The 24,337-nt window shown below is 42.0% G+C and overlaps 1 protein-coding gene across 1 annotated transcript; it reads right to left on the bottom strand.

Annotated features, from left to right (window-relative positions):
- Nucleotides 1–11,278: 11,278 nt before the first annotated feature.
- Nucleotides 11,279–13,258, bottom strand: LOC148035808 (putative F-box protein At4g22030). Its single transcript, XM_087679011.1, has one exon. The coding sequence runs from the start codon at nucleotides 13,080–13,082 to the stop codon at nucleotides 11,670–11,672; it is 1,413 nt and encodes a 470-aa protein (XP_087535137.1). The 5' UTR covers nucleotides 13,083–13,258; the 3' UTR covers nucleotides 11,279–11,669.
- Nucleotides 13,259–24,337: the final 11,079 nt, after the last annotated feature.

Raw genomic sequence — 24,337 nt, 5'->3', positions numbered from 1 at the left:
GGGATTGATGCTACACCTACACTGCATTCGGATTCTATGAGTGCCATTCAGTTGGCTAAGAATCCGGTCTTCCATGCGAAGACGAAACACATTGAGGTGAGGTATCACTTCATACGTGGTGTCGTGGAGGACAGGTCTGTTGACCTTGTCAAGATCTCCACTGACGAGAATCTTGCAGATTTGCTCACGAAGAGCCTCACTACTGAGCGCTTTGCCTTCCTCAGGAGGTTGATGGGCGTTGGATGAGATGTCACCTTTCCTCACCTATGTACATTTGTACTGTCTTTTCTTTTACTTTTCTCTCTCACTAGGGCAGATTCGCCTTTAAGTGGGAGGTTGTTGGGGGTAAAGGCGCCTCCGCCGTGCCGCCCCGTGTATTACTACACTGACAGTACCCGCCACTGCACACTGCAGGTGGCGGGCGCCCGTCACGTCACTTTATTCTTTATTCTTTTAGTGACAGTTTGAATAAAGGAAGGCCCGGTCACACATTGTGACTGTTGGAGTTCCCATTTCTTGTCTCTCTCTTTTCTTGCTCTTGCTCTCTCGCCATAGCTTGCGTGCAAGCTTCGATCCTTCTCACCTTTCACCCGCAGCCCCAACACCTTTCACATTCAAGGCAGTATCAATGGAAAGCATGTTTTTATCCTTGTGGATAGTGGAAGCACTCATAACTTTGTCAATAAATCAACCATTGATCAGTTAAAATGCACCCCTATGGCATTACACCACCCCTTGAAGTTTCAAGTAACAAATGGAGAATAAAAAATTAGTACACATGTATGTCCTGTAGTTCCCTTATGCTTGGCTGAAAATTATGTGGCACTGGTTGATTTGATTGCCCTAGATATGGATCCCATTGACATTGTTTTGGGCTGTGATTAGCTGAAATAATTGGGGAAGATTGCTATGGACTTCTCTCAGCTTTATATGGAGTTTATGATGCATGGATAGCCTCTACAGTACCTAATGATTCAACCTTGCAAGCCTTACTTGAGGAATACAATGACCTATTTTAGATGCCTACATCCCTTCCCTCCAAGAGACAAGTGGATCACCCACTTGACCTAGAGCCCCATTCCAAGCCAGTGAATAAACTTTCTTACAGACTCTCCAAGTATGAGCATGAAGAGGTTGCAAAGCAAATCAAGGAGTTGTTAGAGATGGGTTTCATCGAACCGAGTTCTTCTCCCTATGCATCCGCTGTCCTCTTAGTAAAAAAGAAAGATGACTTCTTTTGCATGTGCATTGACTACAGAGACTTGAACAAAATTACGGTGAAGAACCGCTATCCCATCCCAGGGAGTGATGATTTACTGGATGAGTTGAAAGAGGCATGCCTTTTCACTAAGATTGACTTGCGCTCTGGCTACCATTAGATTTGTATGCGGGCAGGAGATGAGGTCAAAACGGCCTTTAGGAGTGATCATGGACTTTATCATTTTCTAGTGATGCCCTTTGGGTTGACTAACGCCCCCGCCACCTTTCAAAGCCTCATGAACAAAATCATGTAGCCATTTCTGTTCAAGTTTGTGCTTGTTTTCTTTGATGACATCCTCATTTATAGCAAGTCATCTATGGAGCACTTGACACACGTTCGGAGGGTGTTTGACATATTGAGAGAGCATCGACTCTTTGCCAAGGAGAGAAAATGCATATTCATGCGGACATCTGTGGAGTGCTTGGGACACATTGTGAGCAAAAATGGCATACAGGCTGACCCAAAGAAGGTGCAATGTGTTAGGGATTGGTCCATTCCTTCCGCCACCACTTCTTTGCATGGCTTCCTTGGTCTCTCTTCATTCTATAAACGCTTCATTAAGCACTATGCCACCATCGCAGCACCTTTGACTGATCGCTTGAAAAAGGAGTCATTCTTTTGGGATGCCATTGTGGATCATAGCTTCAAATAGTTAAAGGATGTGCTTACTTCAGCCCCCATCCTTGTTTGCCCTGACTTCTCTAAGCTGTTTACCATTCATTGTGATGCTAGTGGCCATGGTATTGGTGCAGTATTGTTGCAAGAGCATGGTGTGATTGCATTTGAGAGTCGCAAGCTTGATGAGAAGGAGATGCAAATAAATGTATATGACTAGGATATGTTGGCCATCCTCCATGCCATCAAGAAATGACACCACTATTTGTATGGCAGCCGCTTCCAAGTAAAAAGTGACCACCGAGTCATCCAGTACTTCTTGACTCGGTCTCCTTTGACTCCTAAGCAAAGGCGATGGGTGGCAACCTTATAGAACTATGACTTTGATATTTCACACACTCGGGGTAATGATAATATTGTGGCTGATTCACTCTCTTGAATGTGGGCATGCAGAGTGTCCTCTATCTTAGAATTGCACAATGATTGGGTTGAAGAGCTTCAAGAGGCTTACTTATTAGATGATCACTTCAGCCACACATTTGAGAAATTACAACATGGGATCATGGCTGAAAACTCCCAATATCAGCTCAAGCATGGCCTTATTTGGTCCCATGGCAAGATTGTCATCCCCCACAGTTTCCCCTTCACGCAAAAGATCATAGAAGAGATGCATTCCTGCCCCACTGCTGGTCACTTGGGTGTTTTCAAAACATATGACAGGATTACCAAGAGCTTTCATTGGAAAGGCCTATGGAGGGATGTCAAGGACTTTGTGACCAAATATGTTCCATGCCAACAGAACAAAGATAGTATACTCAGGCCCGTTGGCCTCTTGTAGCCTTTCACTATCCCTGAAGGGAAATGGACTCACATCACAATGGACTTTATCATTGGCCTTCCTACAACTAAGAAAGGGTGGAACAATATCTATGTGGTCGTTGATAGTCTCACCAAAGTTGCCCACTTTATCCCCACTAAGATCCAATACATTGCCTCTCAGGTGGCCACTTAGTTTATGGAAAATGTCTTTAAGTTGCATGGCTTGCCACAAGTCATAGTACATGATCGGGATGCAAAGTTTATGAGTAACTTTTGGCAGACAATTTTCACCTCCATGGGGACTAAGCTTGCTTCGTCCACTGCATACCACCCCCAGACCGATGGCCAGACTGAGAGAGTGAACAAATGGCTTGAGACATATTTGAGACACTTTTGCCATGATGTACAACACAGTTGGGATATGTGGCTTCACTTGGCTGAGTTTGCATATAATAACTCCGCACACTCTAGCATTGGAGTTTTCCCTGTTGGCCTTATAGTACAATTTTATACTTAATCAAATCTTAGGCATGTGCATCCTACATAGACTGAAAGTACTTGTCATTAGCTCCGTTTTGACATGTGATACGCCCTATTTGGAGCAGCCTATCAAAAGTTATGACCTGCTTACTTCAGCAGGCCAGTCTTGGATTGCATGTTGTCCCTAGTCTCTACCCACCCAATTTTCATTGTCAAAGGGCTCAGAGTAGTACTTTGCAACCCTCCCTTAGCCCACCCATCAACCCTCTATTTCTCCTTGTTTTTGAGGGCAAAAACCTTCATAGTGGGGATAGATTGTAATAAGTGGGATACACACCGACTAGGGTTTAGACACCCTGTCACACTGACCGAGGTATATAAGGTGTAAGAGCCCCAAATTAGGGCAACTAGTTATTATCAAGGTCATACTCTTCACCTTCATCTCCAATTTCCATGGCTTTCTTCTCCCTTCTCTCTTTTCTCTCTTTCTCTCTCCTCTTCTAGTCTTCCCCCTTCTTCTTCTTGCTCTCTTTCTCTCTCCTCAGCTCTTCTTCTCTCTTCTCTTAGCTTCTTTCATTACATTAATCCTAGTGGGCTACATAATGTGGCACATTCAGGGGATGTGCAGTTTTAGAGGGGGTGGATTTTGTGACACTACGCATCCACTTGCGAAAAACCTTAGAGGATGGTAGCAAGATAGGATTTAAGAAATGCTAAAGTCAATGTTGTTTCCAATGTGTTTTGGGTTGATGCAAGAGATAGTGTGTAAATATTTCATTGTGTTTTGCTTTACGTGTGTTGGGAAAATAATGAGATGGTGGTAAGAGGTTTCCTCGAGTAGATCAATAGGCCAATACACTATCTAGTTGGAAGTTGAAGCTATGAGTACGAACATGAACTATTCCAAGCACTTGTGCCATTGACAATAAGAGCTAGTCTATTGGATAAATGGTTTGAACCAGTTCCCATGTGAATTGAGTAAGTGGCAAATAGGATAACTTGCTAATCATTAAGAATGATTAGGGGGGTTGTTGGAGACCACTATCATCTTGGGTATCTTTGGATGAGAAGGGGGTGAACTTGATTTGCACAAGAAGTAGTGACCATTCCTAGGGCTATTCGTTGATAGTCATGAGATGGACAACATGCTTATAAACCAAAGAGAGACTTTCAAGTTGGAAGAGCACGTAATTGAGGGTTTAAGTTGCAATCCATGTCAAATATATGGGAGGAAAAGCATTCTATTCTAGGAGGATGGCATACTACATCATGTATGGAAAAGTATACTAATTTGGGATGAGGAAGGAGAAGTGTACATCATGTATGGAAAAGTATACTAATTTGGGATGAGGAAGGAGAAGTGCTTATGATGAAGAAAAAGTGGTCGATTGAAGAGTGTTCTCCAAGGCTAGCCACATGTTCTTAGGACTTGCATCTTTCCAGGATGATAATTGATTTCCTAGTATCCGGTGTGCGGTGATGTCGATGGTGGAGGTTGGTGTGTGCTAGTGTGTGATTGTTGATGTCAGGAAGAAGTTCAAGGCAATAGCTCACTTCGTGATGTTTTCCTCTGTTGATGTGGATACAAGTATATATTTTGAGCTAGCCAACATACTTGTCATAAAAAGAGAGTTAACTTTTTATTTGGTGTTCTATTGATGATGCTAGCCATCAAAGACTACAAATTTAGAATTTTGATAGATGTGGCTTGTGTAGAGGAGACCAGCTTGTAGCGACTCATGAACTGTGGTTTTGGCATATCTAGTGATAGTTTTTGTTTAGTGTTGTCTGTGGAGAAAACAACTATTGTAGTATTGAGGCAGGTGTTAGTAGTAGGTAGCTAGTTGTCATGAAGTCCCAGAGCCTTTGTGTGATAGTTCTTCTAGAAGAGAAGGCTAGTTTACATCTGGTTGGTGGTGGTCTTAGTCAAGGTGGCCAAACATTGGTTGGAAGGCTATCATAGGGAAAAAAACAAGCCTTCAGAGCATTAGATAGTTGGCCATAGAGAGATTATCAAACAAAATGTGGTGTTGGCCATATGAGTCTAGTTGGTAGTGACATATAAGGTGGCTACAATTGGAATTGCTCGAAGAGAATGATTGGATGGCAGATAAGGCATCCCACGTCAAGCTCATCATCTATATCAATGGCAAACAATGGATCCTACCATCCATCTTGTGCATTAAACTCTCCTTGAGTATCTTTGAGACACCGTGTAGTACATGCATGCTTATCACCCTTATATTTGGTTGAAGGTATGTCTGTTATAACAATGGAGAGCATTGGTTATCATCATTAAGGCTTACACCCAATATAGGTTGCTCTTGCAAGAAGTCATGGATTACAATGTGGATTTTGTACACCTTGATTTTTGTTATGTCTATGCATGATTTTCTAAGATCTAGTAAGAAACCTCCATCAGAGGAGGAGATTGATGAATGCCTTTGTGGAAAAGAGTTTGATACTTCTATGTACTACTAAATTATGGATTTAGAGTTTACTTTGAGATCTTGAGTGGGTTTATTGAGTTTGATGGTCCTTGATTCGTCATCATTGGATTAAGCTTTGTCTTGGACATAATATTATTTCTTGCAAAAGCATTTCATTAAATACATAGAGTCTCTTTGGGTCTCTAGCTGTTGTACTCCTCTCTTGTAATTTCTCTTTTTGATCCTTTGCAGATTGTGGCTTGAAACAATCTCCTACAACAACACAATCAATTGGCTCATTGTTTGCCTTGTTGAGTTTTGGCACTTAAGCTAACATATATGGTTACATAGGGAGCCAAAAGATGCACCAAACAAAGAGATTATGCACATGGTGGAATGGAAGGCAAGAGATTGTATATTGATAAACGATAGGGCCTTATGAGTGTCCTTGCAAATTTTGAGGACTTCATGAGGGCAAAGTGCTACATTGATGTTGCAAAGATGGAAAGATTGCTTGTAGAGATTGGCCCTATCTTGGGTCACCCTCTTTGAATAGCCTAGCATGTGCAATCTCTCTTTGTATTTTGTAAAACAATTTATCAAATTTTCGAGTCTCTATGACTCATGAGTCCATGGATACCTTGCACAAAGTTCTAATTTTTTGTAAAACTCTTTACTTTATGGAATTCAATGTGTTAAAGAGTCACATTTTATAATTTTCATCGCTAAGAATTTATATCTCATGGCGTTATCTTATCATTTATTGTGTTAACCTATTGTGCTAGCTTATTTTCTCTCTCTCATTGTTAAAGAGTTGTAGTTCCTCATTTGTGATTTGTTAAAGTGTTGGAGTTTGTAGTTGTGCTAATTAATTATTTCTCATTATGGTAACTTATTTTCTCTCTCTCTCTCTCTCTCATTGCGCTAACTTGTCCCTTCTTGTGTTGTGGATACAATTGCTCATAATCAATAGGTATCTTCTTGTCAATGTATTAAAGTGTCACATAATACCTCTATCCATTGAGGAGATAATATGGTTAAGGTCGAAGACTGACGATGAGTGAGAAACAAGGATCATAACAACAAAGAGAGAGCATATAATGAGCATGCTCCAAAAGGTATATGGGCACTTGAAGAGTTTGGACATCACATTGGATGGAAGGAAGACCTAGTGCATAGTTGAGTTACTCCCACAATGGGGCTAATCTAGCTCACATGCAATGGAAGATGTTTAACAAGGTGGTGACTAACATTGTAGTACCTCTAGGTCAAATTGAGTCTCTCTTAGGAAGCTTTATGCTCAAAATGTTTTTATTACTTATTAAGGAGCACATTCAAATATTCTATCCCTCATAATTGATTTGGTCAATTGTGTCATCAAGATTAAGTGCTATTTTGTAAAGCCCATAAAATTTTGGAATCAATAAATTACCAATCATGCATGTGTTGTTTAAGTATATATATTCCTTTGGAAATTCCAAAGAATCTTCTTAAAATATTGCTATATGTATATATAACTAACATGTATTTTTTGTTATTGACATATCTCATGTGATGGTACTAATTTTGTGCAATTAATAATGTCATTTCATAAAATTAATATCTCTTTCTAAGGTTAAAAAAAGAATGTATGGGGTCTAATGAAATGGCCACAACTCAAAAGGCTAGAACGAAACGCTATTTATGTAACCTCAACATTTAATAGCACAAGTTGTGGGATATATAAGCCTAAGATCAATGTGGCTACTCTTGTGTCACTTTGAGGCATCAACTTCAACTTTTGACTTCTAGCACAACCATATCACATTAGCATCATTTCTTAACACATATGCAGTCATTTGTCAAGTTGCATAGAAATTAACACACTTGTGATGGATACGAATAATATCTTCATTAACTTTATCTCATAGTCATAGTATATCTTAAATTCCAAATGTGCCTAATCTCAACTCAAGAACGATAGATAGTCTTGATGTGCCTCATTTTTTAAATTTTATATGTCAATCATAATAGATAGAGTTTTTAATATACTTTTTTTAGACTTTATTCAAAGAACTGGCAATAGATACATTCACTTTTTTGGATTTTTAAAGTAGCTGTTGTTACTTAAGCTTTTTGAGCCATAAAGTTTTTTTCTTTTCTAATTGAAAGAGGCTCTAATATTAAGAGAAGAGAATAAAATATCTCTAGTGGATGTCAACAATTACACGCTTACACATGCCATCATCCACCATAAACATCACCACTGGATACCATGCAATCAGTTACCATCCTAGAAAGATGCAAGTCCCAAGAACATATAACTGGCCTCAGAGAGCACTCTTCAATCGACTACTTTTTCTTCACCATACGTACTTCCCCTTCCTCATCCCAAATCATCATACTTTTCAATATGTGATACAATTTGCCATCCTTGGGGAGGGGGGGGGGGGGGGGGGGGGGTCACTATGTATAAAATCCTATATACCACATGTGTTCATGGCATGTTTTATATATCCCTATGTAACCTATTTTGTGAAATTTTCTTGACCCTTTTGTGATGTTTTACCACATAATTTATAATAAATCCCCTGCTGTAAGTTTACTTTTCTCATAAAAGATATCCTTATGTAACAGACACAAAACACTATTCTCATAAAATTGAACAGAATCAGCTCTTAAGGTTTAGTAAAAAAATTTGTGCAGTCTTAGTGATGATAGATACAATTAGAGGGCCTTGAACCTCTGTCTCTAATATTTGGGCAAAGGTGGCTAAGGGCATTGGTATCGAAGTGTGTTGTACTTGAATGGATCCCAAAACAGAGCGTCAATAACCTAGACGTTGTCGTATCACTGCGCGACAAACCGAGAAGAAAGATCCCTTGACAAGATTTCATGATGGCCGTGACTTACAGGATTGAAGATAGTGTACAAAAGACCATGATCGAGAGTATTATGCCTACATTACAGTGTGGACATGACTTAATGGATATGGTTGAGATGGATGCAGTGTGAGCAGAGACATTTATGGCTGTCCATATGGATAACCAAGACCAAGTGCACCCAAGTGAAAAGCAAGAAGTGTAAAATCTTAATGTATAAGGCTAAAAGCCTTATAATAAAAACGTTCTTATGGTCAACCTCAAGCTCAAGGAAACACCTTTAATTATTTTGGTCAACTACCTATGCCACCTACTCATTTTTTGGCAACATCAAGCTTTTTTTGGAATGGAAAATCCAATGGGACAACCACCTAATGCTCATGGGTCTTGGAGCAAGACATGAATAGAACATCTCATACATGGATGTATCATAATGCACAAACAGTCATACATGGACAACACCATTATGACAAGGAGTACAAGGAGGAGATTAATATCCCTAACTTTAAAGGTGATAACCCATTACCAATTGAACTTGAGGAGTGGTTTGACAAGCTAGGGATATACTTTACTTTATATCCACAGCTAAAGAAGGCAAAGTGTGTTATGCAACCCTTCATTTGGTACTCTTTACAACAAAGAAGACAATTTGCCATTAGAGAGTACTCCAGCCAATTTCTCAATTTCTCAATGTATGTAGATGGAATTTCAGATGGATCAAAGCTTAATAAATACGTCTCTGGAGCCACCCTATCTTTTGAAGTTGGAGCTATGTAGCCCACTTTCATACATGTTGCCATTCAATAAGTAGAAAGGTACAATTAGAGATATAGAAGTTTACAATAAATACCTATAGTAGGATACCCAAATTTCCTATAGCATAGGCATCAAAACATGGCCAAATCTTTAGACCTATTGTTGATGGGAAAGTTGAGCAAAAGAGGATTCATTTCAGTGCTAAAGCTTTAGGTAACAATGCTCGAGGGAAACATGTTACAAATGATAGGTTGAAGGACATGTTTGCTAAAGGATTGTGTTTTAAATGTGAGAATAAGGGGACAATTGATCATCAATCTAAGTGTAAAGCAAAGAATGCAAGAGTGAGTATGATCATTGAAGATGATCCAGAAGATAAGCCACATGTTAATATAATGCAAAATGAGGATGGGGTAATTTGTGAAGAAACGGATGGAGATGAAGAGGGCACCCATGATGAGTATTATGATCCTATGAATGGATTTCCATTTGACCGAGGTGGTTACTATATAGATGGTCTTTGGATGATTGCTCTTCTCCAAGATTGTGCTTCATCTCTCATGACACATGGACTAGATCTAAGGGAGACAATACACTTTGACTCAAGGGATTTATTAATAAAAGAGTTTCTCATATTCTCATAGATATAGGGACCACTCCTAGCTTTGTGAACTTTGAAACCCTTGAAGGGCTGAAATGGTTTCTTCTTGAGATGGAGTCTTCTTTGCGTGTTCAAGTAGCTAATGGGGCTCATGAGATTAACCATCGAGTTTATTCACATATTCTTGTTGTTCTATCGTCATCATGTACCACTCACATTAATCTCATTGCTTTGGATATGGGTCCTATTGATATAGTGCTTGGATGTGACTAGCTTAGACACCTTGGAAAAATTTCAATGGACCTAGAAAAGAAATAGATGGAATTCGTGTGGGAAGAATGACAAGCAATATTGCATGGTATTGAAAAGAAAAGCATACAGCTAATCAACCTCAAAAAGATTCAGAAGGAGATTAATGCTAAGTCATGTATATTTGCACTTCTATTGTCAAAAGTGAATGAAGAATAGTCTTTTAGCTCTTGCAAAGAAATGGATCCTTGTCTTTGTAAGTTGCTGAAAGAATATAGAGATATTTTTTAATCTCCTTCTTTGCCACCAAAGTGTGAATTAGATCATCTAATTGACTTGACTCTTGAAACTAAGCCTATCAATAAACCACCTTACAGGTTGTCTAAGTATGAAAGAGAAGAGGTGGAAAGGCAGGTAAAAGAGCTCTTAGATATGGGTTTCATTTAGCCAAGTTAGTCTCCATTTGCTTCACCAATACTTCTATAGTCAAGAAGAAGAATAGATCCTTTTGTATGTACATTCACTATAGGGATCTCAATAAGTGCATAATAAAGAACAGATACACCATCCCTCACATCAATGATCTCTTGGATGAACTCAAAGATGCTAAAGTGCTTACCAAGATTGATCTCCATTCAGGTTATCACCAAATTTAAATGAAGGAGGGGGATGAATATAAGATAGCTTTCCACATAGAGAGGGGTCTCTACCATTTATGAGTGACGCCTTTCGAATTATCCAATGCTTCTACTACTTTTCAAGATTTGATGAATAAAAAACATTAGATTAGGACAAGCCAGGAAGGGCCGAATGCTGACTTTCCTAGTGTGTAATCCTAGATCCCAACCAGTGTCATTTTAGGTGGAGTAGAGTTGAGACTATACCTTATGGATAGAGGGGTGTCAACGTGTATTGTTCTCCCTCGTTTAATCTCACTTTCTTTGAACCAAGTGTGGCAATTACTTGCTTCAGTTTTAGATTTCATAGGAATGCAATCACCTCAAAAATCGATACTAGAAAATGGCAATTACCTTGATTTTATTGCTTTTGTATAGAAGTCATCATATAAAACTTATTTTTCATGTTTTTAAATCTAAAAGATGAGAATAAGAGGGAAAAGGAGAATTCTTTACAAAGCTCTAAAATGAGTTTTGAAATCTCGTAATGGTACCTCTAAAGGAATCGACAAGCCTTTAATACTCATGGCTCAAAAAGCTAGATGCGATTTGGCAAGTCCCCATGTCCATAAGTATAAAAGGTCATGGTACCTAGTGGGACTCATTTAGAAAGAAGACATTATCTCCATGCAAACTCGAAGTGCGAAATGATGTGTTGTTGGGGAAACGAAACACAAGGTTTAAACTCACACACAATACTCAATCCAGAGTCAAACCCATTTGGAGTAAGCCCTGTTTGTTAAATTTGCAGATTAGAAATTCTCTTTCTTCAATTTGCATTAATTTTAGAAGGCGGTGGAAAAGCTTCATTCTTTGCTATCGACAAGTGGCGGTGTGACTAACGTTTGACGACAAATGTAGATGTATAGACAAGGCTAATCTCGCGTTGTATATGGCTAGCAAGGCCGAAATCAAGCCTAGCTAGAAGAGCGTGCCGGCGCTGCTGGATCCCGCGGGTACGAGTGGTTCGTCGTCTGCTGCTGGTGCAGCAGGGCGACCCAACTGGTACGCCACCCGCTGGCGTAAGAGCCGGCCGTCCTCTCGGTGCTCCAGGGGCGTGCTAAGGGCCTGGGCTATGGACGCCTCTATCTCCGCGTAGTAGCCTGCGGAGTTGCGGTACATCTCCATCACCATTCCCAGTTGCATGTCATGCGAGAAGCTACCGGCGAACGTGGCTAGAACGCTGCAAAGGGCCGCGACCAGCCCGAAGATGGAGTGATAGCCTGCAAAGGCGCTGACGCTGCTAATGGCATTGCATGCGGCAGCGAGGAAGGCGAGCGAGGGGGCGGCGATGGCCAGGCACTTGTTGACCTTCACGAGGTTCTGCGCCCAGGAGGTGTAGGTTGTGATGTCGGAGCGGCGGAGGAGGGCTGCGGCCTGGGTCAGGTCACGGATGACGGCGGGGCTCCATCCGTTAATATTGACGTTGTCGCCCTGCTGCAATAGATCAGTTTCCGCAGCGGCAGCTCGACGTTGATCAGTGGTACTTAATGCAGGTCTGAGAAGAGGTGGGCGGACTTGGGCCGGGAACTTTTCCAGGCCGCCTGGGGTGAGGGGCATGGGAAAGGCCCGATCCAGGGCGTATAGCCTGGCTTGCGACTCCCGCAGGAGAGACCGCCCCTCCTGCCGGAGGCTCGGCGACACGTGGAGCGCGTAGCGGAGGTCCCCAGCGAGCTTGCGGAAGAGGCGGGTGGCGGAGCGCTGCTCCTCCGCCAGCTGCGACGGCTGGAAGTGGTTGATCGTCGCCATCATGAGGCCGCTACCAGCATTGAGAAGAAGCGCAGGGAGGCTGGCGCTGAGCTGGCTCGTGTAGGCCGCACCATTCAGGGCAGCGAGAACGGCGGCCGTGAGGGAGGCTGCGGTGAGCGTGGCCTGGAAGAGCTTGTTCCAGCCGTCCCTCTGCTGCGCCAGAATGGCGTGCGTCTCCGCCCGCTCGTCCGCCACACTCGCCAGCAGGCGCAGCTGCGCCTCCAGCATCTCCAGCTGATATTGATGATCATCGTCGTTGTCATCGTCTACGTCTATAAGTCGCCTCCCCTTGAACCTCCCTCCATCCTCCGTGGGCCACATCATCCGCACAAAATCACTGGGTGTAGCTGGTCCATATCGATCCGAGGTGACAGCCGTGCACCGGTATCGCTCCTCCAGCTCGTTTTGCAGGCTGACATGGCCGCCGCGGATCGTATTTTCACGGCTGTGATCAGCTGCATCAACAGAGGCGTTCACTCTGATCCTGGTTGTTAGACGCCGAAGATCATTACCATGACTGGAGAATGGCAGTGTATTGGTGGCCCAGCCTGCAGCGCTCGAGCTTACTACCGAAGTGCTGGGCATAGCTGCCACGGACGTTGACGTACGACGAGATATATGCAAGTATTACGGAAGAAGCAGATTAGCAGATTATTACCAGGCAGCACGGGCACAAAGCACCTGCAGCTAGATAGATGGTGCAGGTACAATGCCTCGAGCTCACGATGGATGTAGTATGAGCCGGAATTGTAGCTAATGGCGATATGATTAGGTGGGGAAAGAAGAGATGTATTCTGGGATCTGCACCGCCCCGCAGTTTTGTACCGCCATTTCGTCGACCTAGTCATGATTCATCGCTCGCAGAGGTGGACTTTTCCACGGTAGACTTTTGCTGTTGGACAGAACGCCAATTCCAACTTAGGAAGTGAAGTCAACGATTGCCGCAGCCAATTCCCGGTCATATTCTTGCGATGACACTTTTGATCTAGTCATTAATACAAACAATGTGTCCTATTGAGATGCGCATCGAGATGATAGATCCCTACAGGCTACGACACATCGGGTGCGTCGAAACTTTCCACTTCAACCCACACAAGTGCTATTAATATACAATGGGAGATAGGCTACATGCCTCCTTAGAAGTAATTTTTGAATAAGAGTAGCCATCCCATTCCATTCTACCATTGTATGCGTTTGCATGCTAACTAGTAATGATGCAATGCTCACGAAAAATAGTTTTCTTAACCGGGAAAAGCAAAATCAAGTTTCCAAAGTGACTAGTTTCGATGTTCAAAATCTATGTGAAATGTCGTTTTCATGATTAAATTACTTGATAAATCCGCCAATCTTTTAAGGATATAGCAAGATTCTAGCCATTACTTTAAACTTCCAAGCATAATAAATAGACTAAAATGTCACTTTTAGCTAGCACCCTAAGAATGTGTAATGGGAGATATATATTTGCGTAGCAATAAGTTTTGAATAATGACTAACCATGCCATTGTACCATTGCAAAAGTGTGTATGTCTCTTTAGAGTAGGGCCATATGATATATACTTTCTAGGCTCTTACTTCACCTCTCTTTGTAGACTAATCTACTCTTGGCCCATCTCTGCCCAACTTTCCATGGGAGATTGGATGAAGATGTTTATGCTTGGGTTGATTATGTGGAGTAGCATATGCACATGTTTCATATTATGGATGATGAAGACATGGTGGAATTTGCTCTGCAATGATTTGAAGACTATGCTTTGGAAGTTATTAGTTGTACACCGGATCATATTATCAACAGTTGGAAAAGCCTCTCATTGTTTATACATAGTTTTTTCTTTGTTCGTCCTACAGGTCTCGACATGAGTGATCGATGGGGATTGTACCCACTTCAACTTGATAACATTAGAGAGATGGGATGCTATTATGAGGATTACATGGATGTCTAGAACCGATTTGGCAAAAAGTTCAAGATTTGGCTAATGGGTATATCAACAAAGCAATGATCAATATGTTGAAAATAAGTCATGCATGTATACATATAAGAGGAAAAGATGTATGTGAGTGGATTATTCTTTTGCTTTGGAGAAATCTTATTCGTTTGCAAGTATTACTATCTTTGACAGTGATAGAGAAGAGGGGGAGGGCTTCCATGAGTCCCTCACATCTTATGGTGATACATGAGGTGTTTTGTCTACCAACTTTGATTTAAACTCCTTGGTTTGCAAGGAGGATCTTGATGTTTCTTCTAGAGTTGATTATGTATTGAGGGATGTTGTTAGTCATCATGATGAAGTGATCCATGATGACGGTGGTGATGTTTTTGGAATTGTTCACGGTGATGAGTTGGTTGTAGATATGGTTGTTGAAGGAAGTAGACTAGAGCACCTATCATGTATTCTAGAGGATGGGGAAATTCTTGATGACTACTCCTTGGAGTTGGACGATGCTTCTAATATTGAGAAGTATTTTTGGATAGTTTGGGAAGTGATGATGATGGTGAGCTTTGTGTATGTCAAGAGCTGATGCAAAATGATGTGTATGGAGCAAAATTTCCACTTGTTACCTTTTCCTCTACTTTGGATGAAGATATGTTTTATGATTTATACTTGCAAGATATGCTGTGAGAGGACTATACGGATGGAAGTTTTGGAAAAGAACTTGCTATGGATCTTTCTTGTGGAGACTCTCATCTATTGGAGTGTGCTCATGAGAATGTTTAGTGGGATGCAAGTACTATAATCTTGTTGAAAAAGGTAGCTCAGGATCTCTCTATAAAAAAGGATCAAGGTATCTTATTAGAGGAGGCTATTCCTAGTATTTGGCAAAGTATTTGTTTGATGTATGTAGCAATACGAGGCGTCCAAGGTGAAAAGGAAGACAACTGAAGGGGAGCTACGGAGCTCTACCCCGAGACCTACGGACCGCTTATTGATCAAGCGTTTCAAGCTGAGCGACCATGGCTACCTCTCACATAGCCGACGCGCTATGCCTACCTTACGGGTGTAGTGAGCTTACCTTGATGCTCGATCAAATTTCCTCCTCTCTCTTGCACTTCGGTAGCTCTACGATCCTTGTAGCAAGCTCAAGCAAGCTCAAGCCCTCTCCGTCAAGCTCCATCCTCCATAGCTGCGTGAGAAAAGAGAAGAGAAGAGAAGAAGAGAAGATGAAGAGAGAAGATGGGGAGCTTCTTCTCCACGATCCCTCACTCTCACATACTCACTCCCTCACTCCCTCATGTCAAGAATCGCGTGGTGGGAGGATTTGCTCAAGATGCTGCGTTGAACACACACAGAATGCACAAGGAGAATCTCAATCAAGAGACAAGAAGAGAGATGGAGGCCAAAACGTTTTCTTGTTGGTTTCTTCTTCTTCTTCCACACACTTTACAATGTACACAAAGTATAGATAAGATACAACATAAAGGAAAGTGGCCTACTAAGTCAAACAATGCATAGCCGACTACACTAGTCGATTGGCGCTATAACTATGCCAGCTGTAAATAGGTGTAACAACCTGAATATAACAAGTATTGAGTGAGTGGCCATGTGAGAGTCATAATGACCACCGCCATGCTAAGTGTAGACGTGTGGACCCATCTAACCAGGTGGTCCATCATCAATGTCCGCATGTGTTGAGCTTGTCATCTCAACACTCCCCCTCAAGCTCAACTGCATCTCTGCAACTCCAAGTAAGCTTCGAAACTTTTGAAGCTTCTCTATACCCAATGCCTTCGTGAAGATGTCAGCTATTTGATCCTGTGTGCTGACATACACCAAGTCAATCTTACCTGCTAGTACCTTCTCTCTCACAAAGTGGTAGTGTACCTCAATATGTTTTGTCCTGGCATGGAACACAGGGTTCCTAGCCAACTGTATACTGCTCATGTTGTCACAATAAATGATAAAACTGGACCTTCCACTTGCACATCTAAATCAGCCAATAACTTTTGCAGCCATACTTCCTCACATGCTGCAATAATAGTACCTCTATACTCAGCCTCTGTACTCGACAAAACAACTGTAGATTACTTTTTGCTGCTCCAAGTAACTGCTGCACTACCAAGAGAGAACATGTATTCGCTGGTAGATCTTCTATCAGACATACTACCAGCCCAATCTGCATCTATATATCCAAACACCTATATATCTGTACCTGCCTCATAGAAAAGTCCATAATGTAATGTGGACTTCACATATCTCAATATGCGTCTGACTGCATCCAAATGTGGCTTTCTAGGTACTTGCATAAACTGACTCACAAGATTAACAACGTAGCTTAAGTTTGGCCTTGTAATGGTCATGTAGATCAAACTCCCCACTATCCTCTTGAACATAATAGAACACCATATTGGGGAATATGGGAATTTTTCATAAGTTTGGGACACATGGTTAAATCTTTGGATTTATCATAACTTGAACACTATAACTGCAAATCAAGTGCTCTATAGCTCAATAGATTCCGTTTTTCAAGTGCTTTCCAATGATAGGTCACATCATATGGTTTTGAGAAAATTATGGGCATGTTATCCGGGTGCCATCTTTTTAGTATTCAAAAAATGGGAATCGCAAGATTCTCAAACTCGCTAATATTGTGTTATAGGGTCTTCTATCTCATCCCCAACATCAACACTCAACTTTACATTCTACTCCAACAGGACTGAAAGTGGTTTGCATGCTGCTATACCATACTTGGACAACATATCCAAGCCATACTGTCTTTGGGATAGCCATATACCATTATCACATCTGATCACCTCAATGCCAAGGAAGTACCTTAGCTCACCTAAATCCTTCATCTCAAACTTCTTCTTCAAAAAGTCCTTGACTTCAGTAATCCCACTATCACTATTACCTGTAATAATCAAGTCATCCACATAGATGACTATGATGACCAAACCTGCATCTCCCTTTCTCACATAAAGTGAGCGATCAACATCATAAACATAAAAGAAAATATTGATAAGATACTCTCTGATCTTGTCAGACCATGCTCTAGGTGCTTGCTTGAGCCCATAGAGCGCCTTCTTCAACTTGCACACATACGTGGCATGCTCTAAATCTTCATAACCTGTTGGCTGATCCATATACACTTCTTCCTGTAAATCACCATAAAAGAAGGCATTCTTCACATCCATTTGCTCAACCTCGAACCTTTCCAAAGCAATCACACATCTGACAGTTGCCATCCTAGCAACTGGATTGAAGGTTTCTTCATAATCTATGCCATATGTCTGGGCATAGTCTTTTGCAACCAGCCTAGCTTTATACCTACTAATAGAACCATCTGCATTGTGCTTAATCTTATAAACCCACTTACATCCAATAGCTTTCTTGCCCTTCGGCAATGATACTAGATCCCAAGTCTTATTGGCCTCTAATGCAGCCATCTCCTTATCCATTGCTGCATCCCAATGAGTATGACCAATAGCCTCCTCAAAACATGTGGGCCCAATATCCTCAATCACTTTCACCATATAAGCATAATGGTGAGCTGCATAACCTTCAAAACCAAATATGTTAATAGGGTATCTCACCTTGCTAGACATGTGTACCATTGGATCACTGAATGGAGTCATTGCATTGACACGTGCTCTCTACACACCTGGAGTCCTCACTGAAGGAATGCCAAGCTCATCATCCAAGCTCTCTAAGCTGCTAGAGTCTCTATTAAGAACTGCGTCAATGCCATCTGACACTTTATTCTTTCCTTTGTCTTTACCTATAGTGCTAATAGATGCACCTGAAGATGTAGAGATACTTCTTAGTCTCCTAGACCAAGGACTGCCAGATGATGTCTCTAGTCCACTAAGAGTCAGTGATTCTTGCTTTTTAGCCTCCACATGAGTGTCATGATCATCATCATCATCCAATACATCACACTAGATGCATACCAATTGCTCATTTAATCAAAGATGATGCCCCTACTCACTCTAAACTTACATGTGATAGGGTTATAACGACGAAACCCTTTTTTCTCTAAAGAGTATCCAAGAAAGACATGCTTTTCAGCCTTTGGATCCAGTTTCTTCCACAACTCATATGGCAATGAACATATGCAATACATCCAAATACTTTCAAGTGTAAGACATTAGGTTTCTTACCTGTAAAACATTCTTCGAGGATCATACCATGAACTGTAGTTATGGGAGTTCTGTTCATAATATAAACAGCAGTATGAACAGCCTCAGACAAAAAATGCTTAGGCATATTCTTTTCAGCCATCAAGGCGCGTGTAACTTCTGCAATATGCCTATTTTTCCTTTCTACAACCCCATTTTGATGTGGGGTATACCTACATGTGAACTCTCTCTTTATCCCATGAAACCTCAGAAAATCACTGAACTCATTCGAGAGGTACTCTCCCCCTCCATCTGACCTCAAGCACTTTACTTTCAAGCCTGTTTCTCTTTCAACTTCAGCCTTGAAAGTTCTAAAGTGCTCAAACGATTCACTCTTTTCCTTCATAAAATATACCCACAGCTTTCTAGAACAATCATCAATGAATGCGACAAAGTATGAACTGCCTCCAAGAGATACATTTTGTGTAGGCCCCCAAATATCTGTATGCACAACATCAAGGATATTTCTACTTACATCTCTGTCATGTGAAAATGATTGTCTTGCCTACTTACCAAACTGACATGCTTCGCATATCTTATGAAATTCTGCAATTCTAAATGTAGACAAACCTGTAACCAATCCTTTGGACTGCATTAATTTCACCCTTTGTACATTTGCATGTCCAATGCGTTTGTGTCAAATTTCAATATATGCAACAACACCTTTTTCTTTAGCATACATAGCATCATTCATAGTAGGAATTTCAGCATCTAGAGTAAACATATGTCCAACTCTACTTCCCTTTGCAACCAACTTGCACTTGTCATTGAAGTCTTCTAAAAAGCAGCCCTTTGCATTAAATTTGACTGGTAGCCCTTGCTCTACCATCTGATCGACTGACACCAAGTTCTTTGTAATAGATGGCACATATAATACATTTGAAAGACTCTTTGTCTTACCATCATGCAAGGACAAGGGAACTTTTCCAATGTGTGAAATTGGGTGGCATGAATCATCACCCATTTGCACATAACCTGCATTTTGCAAATCTTGCATCTCTCCAAACCATTTTGCATGGCTGGTCATATGATTGGATGCACCTGAATCAACATACCAAACATCATCATGTGTTCCCTTTCCTGTAACAGCATTTAGCATATGCTGCATAACAAACAGACGTTCATTTTTATCTTCATTTTGTCGTGAAGATGATGCATAATTTCCTTGCTGCAACTTACCATTGCGAATATCATCTTTCTTAGCATAACATTGGGCTGCAATATGACCTGTTTTGCCACAGTAGTGACACACAATACCAGAGTTGTTAGAACCTCTGTTCTGCCATCCACCTCTTCCTCTAGAGCTCCCCTTGCCTCTAAAGTTTCCTCTGCCTCCAGAAACCTGCATTTCACCAAACTATTGATTGAACCTATTTTGTTGGTTATCACCAGCACGTCCCATACATGGCCTCTTGAAGAGGATCTTCCACGTCCCCTTCCTGAACTCAAGTAAAATGCTTGGACTTGTTCACCATTTCTTTTAGATGAATCACCCTGCATATTGATCTCTTCAGTAATCATGAGAGAGATCAGCTCATCAAAATCTGGAAATGGCTTCCCTACATATACTAAAGTAACAAATGATTTCCATGCCTTCTCATTGTTAAGGCCACTCAGAGTGGATGAAACCAAATCATCATCATCTGGCATTGCATCAATCGGTGCTAAGGCATCTGCAATGCTCCTCTCCTTCAAAACATACTCATTGACATATATTTTTCCTTTCTTCAAGGCATTCAACTCTTGAGTTGAATCTTTTGTGCCTTTGTATTTATTGAAAACATGCTCTCAAAAATTGTCTAAGTTGCATGTGAAGTTTCTGCATTCCTGATATGTCCCACCATAGTATTATCAATTACTACAGATAGCCAGTACATCACCTTTTTGTCTTTCGCATTCCACTCTTTCCATGCTTTTAACTCATCTACAGTCAAAGGGATACCCAGCTCTGGCTCCTTTTCTTCACCTAAAACAAATTCGTAAAGGCCCTTTCCAATAAGGAAATTTGTCACACAGAACTTCCATGAAGCGTAGTTATTCTTGTCGAGCTTCTCAATAATGAGATTTCCACTGTTCTCTGCCATTATCACAAAACTAATACCAAGCAGCAAGCAAATCTTCTGCAACCCTCAACTTGTAGTGCACAGCAATATACCAGACAGTCTTTTTCACTGTCTACTCAACAATATATGCAATCTGCAAAACCAATTTCTAGATAAACCTTGTGTTTATTCACTGGTAAACACCTTTGAACTTATAGATTTAAAATCTGTAACTTGTGCACCTGTATTCGGCAGACACAGCTGAAATTGCAGGATACCTCGAACTGTTGTCCGCAACCTTGTGAGTCTAAAATGGGACCTGAAATGACCTTAAATGGCCAAAATAGTGCTCTTCGCACAAACCAAATCTCATTGCAATCTGAGATTTCTGCTCTGTCCTGCTTCTGGTGCCTCCACACATGCACTATCCAAGAGAGAGAGTGGAAGAATGGGAGAGCTTCTTACCCGTTTCTTGCTTGCTCGAACCTTGCTTCTTCTCCTTCACTTTAACCTTCGAAATCAGCCTCTCTCAATGGTGCGGCTTTGATACCATGTCAAGAATAGCGTGGTGGGGGGATTTGCTCAAGATGTTGCGCTGAACACACACAGAATGCACAAGGAGAAGCTTAGTCAAGAGACAAGAAGAGAGATGGAGGCCAAAACGTTTTCTTGCTGGTTTCTTCTTCTTTTTCCCCACACTTTACAATGTACACAAAGTATAGATAAGATACAACATAAAGAAAAGTAGTCTACTAAGTGAAACAATGCATAACCAACTACATTAGTCAACTGGCGCTATAACTATGCCAGATGTAAATAGGTGTAACAACCTGAATATAATAAGTAATGAGTTAGTGGCCATGTGAGAGTCATAATGACCACCGACGTGCTAAGTGTAGACGTGTGGACCCATCTAACCAGGCGGTCCATCATCAATGTCCGCATGTGTTGAGCTTGTCATCTCAACACCTCACACTCCCTCAATCCCTCACTCAAGCACAAGCAAGAAGGCAAGAAACAAGAGAAGAAGAACAAGAAGCTTTGGCCACACACAAGAATGAGCTTCTCATTCACTTTTGAACTTTCTATACATGCCCTACTTTTTGGACGGTCATCCCCACTTTTTACATGGCCGGCCATTAGCCTAGGCCCTCTTTTCCTATTTCCCACCGTTCTACTTATCCCATTCCCAGTAATGCATACAATTTGCACAGGAGTGAGCCCGACACTGCTTTTACAAGGGTTTGGGAGCGCCTTCATATTTAATGGTGTGCTTTTACTTTTTTCTTTTCTCGAGGCTACACTGAAGCCTTCTAGAGAGGTCGTCATTCAAATTTTCAGGGTCTGACTTCCATCCGGGGCGCCTTTTCCTTCCTTTGTCCTGTGCTTTTTTGGTTATCTTCTTCTTCCATTTTCCTTGCACTTCTGCTCCATTTTCTGATCCTTTGTGTTGTGGTAAACATTACCCCCTCCTAGCGGAGTGCCAATCCCATGGCACTAGGGTGGGGAGCAGCAGGGTAGTTGGAATTATTGCTAAGTGGAATTGGTGGGTAGATGACCATAATCAAAAAGATGCTGCCGTGAATGAGAGATGATGGAGTGTTGATTCTTGCTGCTTGGGAGATATTCCAGTGTGCTTTGATCTTCAGGCAGATGCTCGGCATTGGTCACACAGTTGTAACTTCCCTTCTGCGACGACTGCCAAAACCGGGGCTTCGTAATCAATTGAAGAACACGTGGTTCCAAGATCTATGCCAATGGTGGGTCCATCACTGAGTTATGATGATAGCCTGTAAGAGAAAGCTGTGCACTCCCTAAGGGGTATGTCTGTCTCACGGTGTGGTGTAAGTGCATGTGCAGTGGAATTGGGAGATGGGTCTAACCTTGGGTATGCCCTCGGTAATGTCCCACACTTGAGGACCCAGTTCATGTGTTGTTGGAGGTGCAATGTAGAACTTAGGGTGACAGGTCTGGAAGTCCTGCCCTTGATGTGCCCTAAGTGTGAAGTGGGGTGAGGGGCTAGGGGTGAACCCTAGGTGTGGTGAGCAAAGTGAGCCTTCGTGCCCTTTTTGTTTTTGTTTTTGTTTTTTGTTTTTTTTTGGAAGATTGCATACAAAGGAGGCATTTTGGCTAATGCCTATCTCCTTCAGCTAAAGTGCGGGGTGGTCGTAGGCATTGGGATAGAAAGGTGCGGCTTTGTAGGTATTCTTTAATAGCAGCCCAGGCCTTCAGAGGTGTGGATGACAAGAAGGGATGATTACACCTCGTGAAGTGGGTATCATTCATATTCTCTAAGATTTCTAGGCAAAAGGAGGGAAGCAGGGTTGCCCTCATCATTAATCTAGTCATAGCCCTACTATATATTCCTAGGTTGATATAAAAAAAGAGGGAGGGAAGGTGAGTTTCCTCAGTTGTAGGCCTCTGCATTAATAGGAATTTGATAAGCCTAAGATAATTGCAGGTGGTTAGGAAGGCTGGATCCGGGCAAGACGAAAAATCCACGAGGAAGCAGTTGATGGATGGAAGGAGATCCTCTACTCTAAAAACTAGGCATTCCTCGGGATTTCAGGCATTTACATTATATATTCTAGGAAAGTCAAAATCCCCATAAATAGTGCAGTCATAATCAACTCCATGCCTACGGGGGTAGGGCATGTAGATGGGGTCATTACGTTCTTCGAGAAGTGAGTTGCAGAAGGCGGTCTAGGCATCGAAATTGGCATCCCAAATCCTCCTCCACCATTTCGGCTGTGCCTCGTAGCCTTGGACGGTTTTGGGGACCCTGTTCACCTTGTCCTGCTAGTAATCTACATGCTCTTATCTCCACCTGGTTATTATAAGGCTCCTCTCTTCTATCCATCTATTTGCCAGTCATTGGCGAGGTCCTTGATCTTGGATAGAACGCCTAGAGGCAATGCACCGTCTAGCAAGCATGGATAGGCAAATGAAAGCTCAAATGGTCTCATTTGGAACTCCCGATCATGCCATGTGATCAATTCGTGAGGCCAATCGATAGGGTTGGGATCCCCTCGTAGTGGCACCGACTCGTTAGGGAATTGTCTGGGTAGTGACCGTGCTCTGCGTTGTGCTTCCTTTGCTAGTTCCTGCCTTCTTCTTCTGGCTACCACAATGTGCTCAGGCATGTGGGCATCTTCGGGCTCTTCGGGCGGGAGGTCTAGCAGAGGTGGACTGGGCGTTCTTCATTGTTCTTCTTCAGTATCGTGCTCCAAGTCTGGGCCCTCTTCGACATTCAGCTCGGCCACTGCTAGGGCTACTTGTGGTGGTGGTGCGGGCTGCTCCCGTTCTTCGAACCCTAGTTCCTTGAGCTCAATGGTGGAGAGGCCGGCATGGCGCAGGTAGTGGAATTGCTGCTCCTTCATGATTCCCATGCCGGTGGGAAGCTCCTGTTCCTGAAAGCCATATCTTAGCGCTCGGGTAGTCAACTCCAGCTTCCTTGTCACCCTCTCCACTGAATCATTACCCTCTGCTTGGGTGACATGTAGCACTATGCTGAGAAAGGCTTGCCTTTGTGCGTTGGCACATACATCGGTTGCTTCGGCCTTGGATTCGGCAAGCACTCTCTTGCACTCAGCCACCTCCAAGTGCTCTATTAATTGCCTAATTCTTTCAAAGTTGTTCTCTTCCCACACGTTGGCTCTTTCATCCATCTTCCTCCTTTCCTCTTC

The sequence above is a fragment of the Lygodium microphyllum genome, chromosome 5, assembly GCF_053477565.2.
Source record: "Lygodium microphyllum isolate KBCC chromosome 5, Lygodium_microphyllum_v1.1.10, whole genome shotgun sequence".
Classification (NCBI taxonomy): domain Eukaryota; kingdom Viridiplantae; phylum Streptophyta; class Polypodiopsida; order Schizaeales; family Lygodiaceae; genus Lygodium; species Lygodium microphyllum.
This window is presented reverse-complemented; position numbering and strand designations above follow the sequence as displayed.

Excerpts from the sequence above, each read along its gene's own strand:
- LOC148035808 (XM_087679011.1), bottom strand. The coding sequence starts at position 13,082 with ATGCCCAGCACTTCGGTAGTAAGCTCGAGCGCTGCAGGCTGGGCCACC.